Raw genomic sequence first — 7,500 nt, forward strand, 5'->3', positions numbered from 1 at the left:
GGGAATTCAGACCCGCAAGCGCAAACCCAAAAACATAGACAAGTCCAAACCTGGTGAGCGCAGACACTCAGATAGAAAACTCATTCAGTATCTTGATTCCTCGAGAGCTCTTGATTCTCTGTGATTCTCAGTTGGTGCATCCCAAATCGCGTACTTCTGCACTATTCTACGGCATTCTGTAGTTTAAATAGTGCGAGTAGTGCGTTCACACTGAAAATTCTATATGCACTTTAAGTTCCCGGATGATGCACTTATTTAACCGATAAAACAAAATGTGGAACGTTTTAGTTCTTCGTGCACTCAGACTCCGATGTTGAAAGACAAAAAACACTCAAAAAGTTCATACATTACACGGTTGAATACAAAGTGCATAAGTGCATAGTGCATAAGTGCATACTATAAGTACATAATGCACAAGTGTATACTATAAGTACATAGTGCATAAGTGCATAGTGCATAAGTAAGTACATAGTGCATAAGTCCATAGTGCATAAGTACATAGTGCATAAGTGCATAGTGCATAAGTGCATAGTGTGCATAAGTACATAGTGCATAAGTGCATAGTGCATAAGTACATAGTGCATAAGTACATAGTGCATAAGTGCATAGTGCATAAGAATATAGTGTATAAGTGCATAGTGTATAAGTGCATAGTGCATAAGTGCATAGTCCATAAGTCCATAGTGTAAAGTGCATAGTGCATAAGTGCATAGTGCATAAGTGCATAAGTACATAGTGCATAAGTGCGTAGTGCATAAGAACATAGTGTAAAAGTGCATAGTGCATAAGTACATAGTACATAAGTGCATAAGTCCATAGTGTAAAGTGCATAGTGTATAAGTGCATAAGTGAATAGTGTATAAGTGCATAGTGCATAAGTGCATAGTGTATAAGTGCATAAGTGCATAGTGCATAAGTGCATAGTGTATAAGTGCATAAGTGCATAGTGCATAAGTACATAGTGCATAAGTGCATAGTGCATAAGTGTATAGTGCATAAGAACATAGTGTATAAGTACATAGTGCATAAGTGCATAGTTCATAAGTACATAGTGTATAAGTGCACAGTGCATAAGTGCATAGTGTATAAGTGCATAGTGCATAAGTGCATAGTTCATAAGTGCATAGTGTATAAGTGCATAGTGCATAAGTGCATAGTGTATAAGTGCATAAGTACATAGTGCATAAGTACATAGTGTAAAAGTGCATAGTGTAAAAGTACATAGTGTATAAGTGCATAGTACATAAGTGCATAGTCCATAAGTCCATAGTGTAAAGTGCATAGTGTATAAGTGCATAGTGCATAAGTACATAGTGTATAAGTGCATAGTGTATAAGTGCATAATGCATAAGTGCATAGTGAATAAGTGCATAGTGCATAAGTACATAGTGCATACGTGCATAGTGTATAAGTGCATAGTGCATAAGTGCATAGTGCATAAGTGCATAGTGCATAAGTGCATAGTGCATAAGTACATAGTGTAAAAGTGCATAGTGTAAAAGTACATAGTGTATAAGTGCATAGTACATAAGTGCATAGTCCATAAGTCCATAGTGTAAAGTGCATAGTGTATAAGTGCATAGTGCATAAGTACATAGTGTATAAGTGCATAGTGCATAAGTACATAGTGCATACGTGCATAGTGTATAAGTGCATAAGTGCATAGTGCATAAGTGCATAGTGCATAAGTGCATAGTGCATAAGTACATAGTGTATAAGTGCATAGTGTATAGTGTGTCATTTGGGGACAGCTAGTGATTTTGACTGTGACCTGTCTGTGATTGCCAGGAGTGCCTGAAGTTCAGAGGTCATCCGGTGTCCTGAACTCCAGTCCCACAGAAGAACCGAGAGCCATAAAGACGGAGCCGGAGACGCCATCACTTTACATGCACACGCCGGTCAGAGATTATACACCATATGAGTACTTTATAGAGTTTATGAGTTCATGTTAAAGGTGCAATGTGTAATATTTCTGAGGATCTATTGACAGAAATGCAATATAAGATCCATAACTATGTTTTCAGCGGTGTATAAAGACTTTACTTAATGAACCGTTATGTTTTTATTACCTTAGAATGAGTCATTTATATCTACATAACCGCGGGCACTTCTATGAAGGTCGACATATTGTGACGTCATGTTCCTACCGTAGCCGACAGCGAACAGACAACTCTACAGAGCGCATTTCGTCACTAACTTGAATGAGAAGCAGCAGAAAAAGACGCAGCAGAATACTCAGGTTGTCCCTGATTTTGCAAACGTGGAGAAAAACATGCTGTCTGAACGACGCCTCGGACATCGTAACGTTAGCTATTTCCCCTTACCTGCTGCTTTGATGCATTTATCCATAGCTGTTATCTTATACTAACTAGCATGGAAACAAGCTATGGTAAAGTCAATGAATAAAACAAGTAAAAATAACAATCGCAATAACATGTGGTTTTACTGAATAATTAAGTAAACATAATTTAATATAAAATATAATATAAAGAAACCTCATTGCTTGACTCGCTACTCTCTGCTGACTCAGACGACGACATCTTCCGATCCTACGTCGGCCACCGTAGCTGCTCCTTCGAGTTTGCAATTTGAGGGATAGGCCGTGAGTGACTGACTGTTTGCAATTCGCAAATCTCACCACTAGATGCCGCTAAAAAATACACACTGCACCTTTAAAGGGGTAGCTTTCCCCCCCCCCCCAAAAAAATTCAGTCATCATTTACTCACTCTTATTCCAAATCTGTATAAATGTCTTTGTTCTGTTGAACACAAAGGAAGATATTTTGAAGAATGTTGGTAAGCAAACAGATCTCGGGCCCTGCATAGTAGGAAGAAAATACTTGGTAGTCAATGGGGCCCAAGATCTGCTTGGTTACCAATATTCTTCAAAACATCTTCCTTAGTGTTCAACAGAACAAAGACATTTTGTACAGGTTTGGAACAATTTGAGAGTGAATAAACAATGGGTGAATTATCCCTTTAATCCTTGCGCTGTTCGTTCGAGGAGAACACTCCAGAGACCCCAGGCAACAAAATAAAACACGTTTTAAAACAAATGTAATTTTACTCAGTTTATTAATGTTTTAACTCCACATTTGTGCAGTATTGGAAGGATTTATGATATTTTTTATATTTATATACATAAATGTAAAAAATATTTTTTTAATAGGTTTTTATTTCAAAAGCAGCTTTTTATGTAAAATTCACTTTATAAAAGACCCACATTTTTTAACTTTCATTAATGGGGATCACATGGATAATTTAACATGGTTTATTGTTACGATTTTTGCACATCTTTTGGCTGCAGAGATCCACTATTTGCTGTTTGCTTTTTGACTAACTGAAAGACATGTTTCACATGTTTTTCCAGTTGGATTAATATCTACATATTATGAAATCACAATTATAAAAATACTATTTATCAAAGTTTAGCATTTTTTGTACTGAAAAAAAATCTGTTTTTCAATAATGTTACATTATGATTAGAATCAAACCTGTGCAAGATGTTACAAAGAGAAAAGTTGGAGTATTTCTTTAGTGTTTATCATTTATATATATATATATGCAGGCGATGCAAGAACTGGGATGTTTTTAGCTTCCAGGAATTGTGTACAGATCTGAGATCTCTGCAGAATAGGGCCGTGCATTATCATGCTGCAACATGAGGTGATGGTCGTGGATGAATGGCACAACAATGGGCCTCAGGATCTCGTCACGGTATCTCTGTGCATTCAAAATGCCATCAATAAAATGCACCTGTGCTCGTTGCCCATAACATACAACTGCTCATACCATAACCCCACCGCCACCATGGGCCACTCGATCCACAACGTTGAGATCAGCGAACCGCTCACCCACACAACGCCATACACGCTGTCTGCCCTCTGCCCTGTACAGTGAAAACTGGGATTCATCCGTGAAGAGAACACCTCTCCAAAGTGCCAGACGACATCAGATGTGAGCATTTGCCCACTCAAGTCGGTTACGACGACAAACTGCAGTCAGGTCGAGAACCCGATGAGGACGACGAGCATGCAGATTAGCTTCCCTGAGACGGTATCCTTTGGTCCTGCAAACCGATTGTTTGTAGCAGCTGTCCGGGTGGCTGGCCTCAGACAATCTTGGAGGTGAAGATGCTGGATGTGGAGGTCCTGGGCTGGTGTGGTTACACATGGTCTGCGGTTGTGAGGCCGGTTGGATGTACTGCCAAATTCTCTGAAACGCCTTTGGAGACGGCTTATGGTAGAGAAATGACGATTCAATTCACGGGCAACAGCTCTGGTGGACATTCCTGCAGTCGGCATGCCAATCGCACGCTCCCTCAAAACTTGCGACATCTGTGGCATTGTGCTGTGAGATAAAACTGCACATTTTAGAGTGGCCATTTATTGTGGACAGCCTAAGGCACACCTGTGCAATAATCATGCTGTCTAATCAGCATCTTGTTATGCCACACCTGTGCAAAGGAGAAGTGCTCACTAACACTTATTTAGACAGATTTGTGAACAATATTTGAGAGAAATAGACCTTTTATGTACATAGAAAAAGTCTTAGATCTTTGAGTTCAGCTCATAAAAAATAGGGGCAAAAACAGCGTCAAAAACAAAAGAGTTGCGTTTATAATTTTGTTCAGTGTAGATATACCATCGATAAATGTTGTATATTTTAATTTAAATATTACATTTTAAATATTAATTTTAAATACATACAGATTATGTGCTCAAATTAACTGAGTGCATTACATCAACTACTCATTTACATTTCTTCATATATGAAATGCTGTTCTGTAACACAGTGTCTCTCCTCTGTCTATAGGTGTCTGCGTTTCCGACGTACATGGGAACTCAGAGCTCGAATTCTGCTCTCAAACTTTCTCCCAGTGGATCTTCCGGCTCCAAAAGTGACGTCTGGAACAGTCTGATCCTGGCGTGAGGAACCGGGACGCTTCACCCGAGACCAGGAGCTCATGATCTCATCATGTTCTGGATTCAGATCAACAGATCAGTAGCAGAAAACACAGGACCTGATTGAGAACTCTGACTGCGAATCGCAGGAACCAAAGACCCTCGAGTCCCGGCGGATCATGAGAACAGTATAAGCTGTATGTTCAAGTGGACTGTAGCATGTACTCTACACATCTTGGTTTCATTATTTTAAACCGTTTAGATGATGTTCGGTTGTCGCTGTCATAGATAAGCGTGTCAAGGGCCAAGTTTTGCACATGCAAACACAACACTTTTCTCCTGAAAATGTAAAAATGTTGCTATTTTTTTTTTTGCAGTTCTGTTCATTGCTCTTCAGAAACTATATTTAAGTGAAGCTCAAAGCACTCCTACTGTACTTTAATGGATAATTGTGACCCTGGACCACAAAACCAGTCACATGGGTCAATTTTTTGGAATTGAGAAGCTGAATAAATAAGCTTTCCATTGATGAATGGTTTGTTAGGATAGGACAATATTTAGCAGATACAACTATTAGAAAATCTGGAATCGGAGGATGCAAAAAAATCGAAACATTGAGAAAATCTCCTTTAAAGTTGTTCATTTATGTTGGCGATTGTGCAGCATTCACTCAAAACAATAAATATTTTATATATTTACGGTAGGAAATTTACAAAATATCTTCATGGAATATGATCTTCACTTAATATCCTAATGATTTTTGGCATAAAAGAAAAAATCGATAATTTTGACCCATACAATGTATTGTTGGCTATTGCCACAGATATACCCGTGCGACATGTGACTGGTTTTGTGATCCAGGGTCATGTATTCTCTTTCTCCTTCATGCCATATCTGCAGGGAAATGTTTATTTTCATTGTCATGATTATTATTAATCATGTCTATGAGCAGAAATCATTTTGACTGTTATTCCGAAAGCATCTGTTGTCAAGATTGACGATTAACTTTCTGTCATGAAAGCCACTTCCTAAAAACATTTCAAATTACCTTCACCGCATTTTGACTTCCTTTTAACATCTTTATCGCAGCTGATCTCCTTTAGTTTCAACTTCTTGTATTTATTTCTAGAGTAAACAGGGTTACAGTTTTCCTCTCCAACTGGAAAGGTGACATGCTTGTAAAGTCCATTTAAACTTGTGCTGATCTCTTACTTTAGCTTTTTCTCATTAGCCTGTAAAGAAAATAGAAAGTCCATATGTAATTCTTTTCTTGTATTCTATATAGTATTAAGTGTATATAACTGTATGTATGCCAAACAACTCACTCCATGTTTAACTGTTGTTTTTAAAACACACAACATATGTGAACATTTGATTAAATGCTTATAATTCTAAATTCATGTTTTCTGTGTCTTTAAATGCCCAAAAAGTAGTAATAAAGTTAAACAATAATTTAACAATCAAAGACTAATAACTGACCTAGTCATTTTTAATTTTGTCAAAGACTAATAAATATAAGAGAAAAACAACAGTTTGAGAAATACATCTGTTAAAACCATATGTAAAATAATTCTTATTGTAACGATGTGTTCTTGAATCAAGTTAATATTCACAAGCACAAACACATTATGCACACAAAAAAAAAAAAGTTACAGGGGTTATATTATATTAAACCGTCTCAGTCTTACAGATTATATGTTTAATGCGTCAGCTCTCATTTGCAGCTGAAGTGATTTTATTTTTATTTTTTTATTAATTCAGTGCCATGAGAACAACATGTATTACATATTCACGTTATCACATTAATATTAGCTGCCAGGAAATGAAAGAAAATAAATAAATAACAAAAAATAAAATCAAAAATAGAAAAATTACATAAAACTTTTGTTTTTGCTTTTTTGTCCCCCCAAAAAGATTTACATATAATTTAAAGTCATTTTTAAAATGTGAAAAATTTGGTTTGCATTGAGCCCATTTCTTTAATGTATATGGTATTTTTCTTAAGAAAATAAATATATGTATGATATGTTGATCTTTACATTCCATTTTGTCATCCTGAGTATAAAAAAGCACATCAAATACACACATTTCTATCATACACTTCAGTTTTCTACTAATAAAGGTTTCTAAATCTTTACAAAATAATCTTGAGTAAATACAGTGGGAAAAAAAATACAGATGCAAAATAGTTTATTTTTCTAATGTCCAAAATTCACAGGTATATGAAATATTAACCAAAACATGCTTAGAAGGGTCAAATCTGTGAAGGATTTTGTAAGACACTTCCTTAATTTTGTTATTAACACAAAACTTGTTTGGCAATTTCAAGAGATGTATTACCAAAGAATCTCGCTGCAGGAAAATACACATTTCTTATGTCCTTATTTGCGACATTTTTGTTTTAAAACATTAACATTATCAATGAAATGTTAATCCATATATATTGCCAGTAATGTAGAGAGTTAATCTCCTCCTCCTTTTTAATTGGTTTAAGGATTGAATTAAAAATGTTACCAAAAAGATCATTCTGAAGTGGTTCTACTTCCCGGTGTTCATAACTCCCCTGACGTCATCACTGATCTGACCAATGAGGTAC

The 7,500-nt window shown here is 36.4% G+C and overlaps 1 protein-coding gene across 1 annotated transcript in view; it reads left to right on the forward strand.

The window, feature by feature from the left end:
• gata4 (GATA binding protein 4) overlaps positions 1-6,366 on the forward strand; it is a 13,870-nt gene extending 7,504 nt beyond the window's left edge. Inside the window, exons 4-6 of the mRNA XM_081379466.1 lie at positions 1-53; positions 1,789-1,898; positions 4,816-6,366. The exon at positions 1-53 is cut by the window's left edge and continues 29 nt beyond it. Coding sequence (XP_081235592.1) covers positions 1-53; positions 1,789-1,898; positions 4,816-4,932 — 280 coding nt within the window. The 3' untranslated portion in view covers positions 4,933-6,366. The remainder of the gene's footprint in view (positions 54-1,788; positions 1,899-4,815) is intronic.
• Positions 6,367-7,500: the final 1,134 nt, after the last annotated feature.

This window comes from Scardinius erythrophthalmus, assembly GCF_964197995.2.
Source record: "Scardinius erythrophthalmus genome assembly, chromosome: 11".
Classification (NCBI taxonomy): Eukaryota; Metazoa; Chordata; class Actinopteri; order Cypriniformes; family Leuciscidae; genus Scardinius; species Scardinius erythrophthalmus.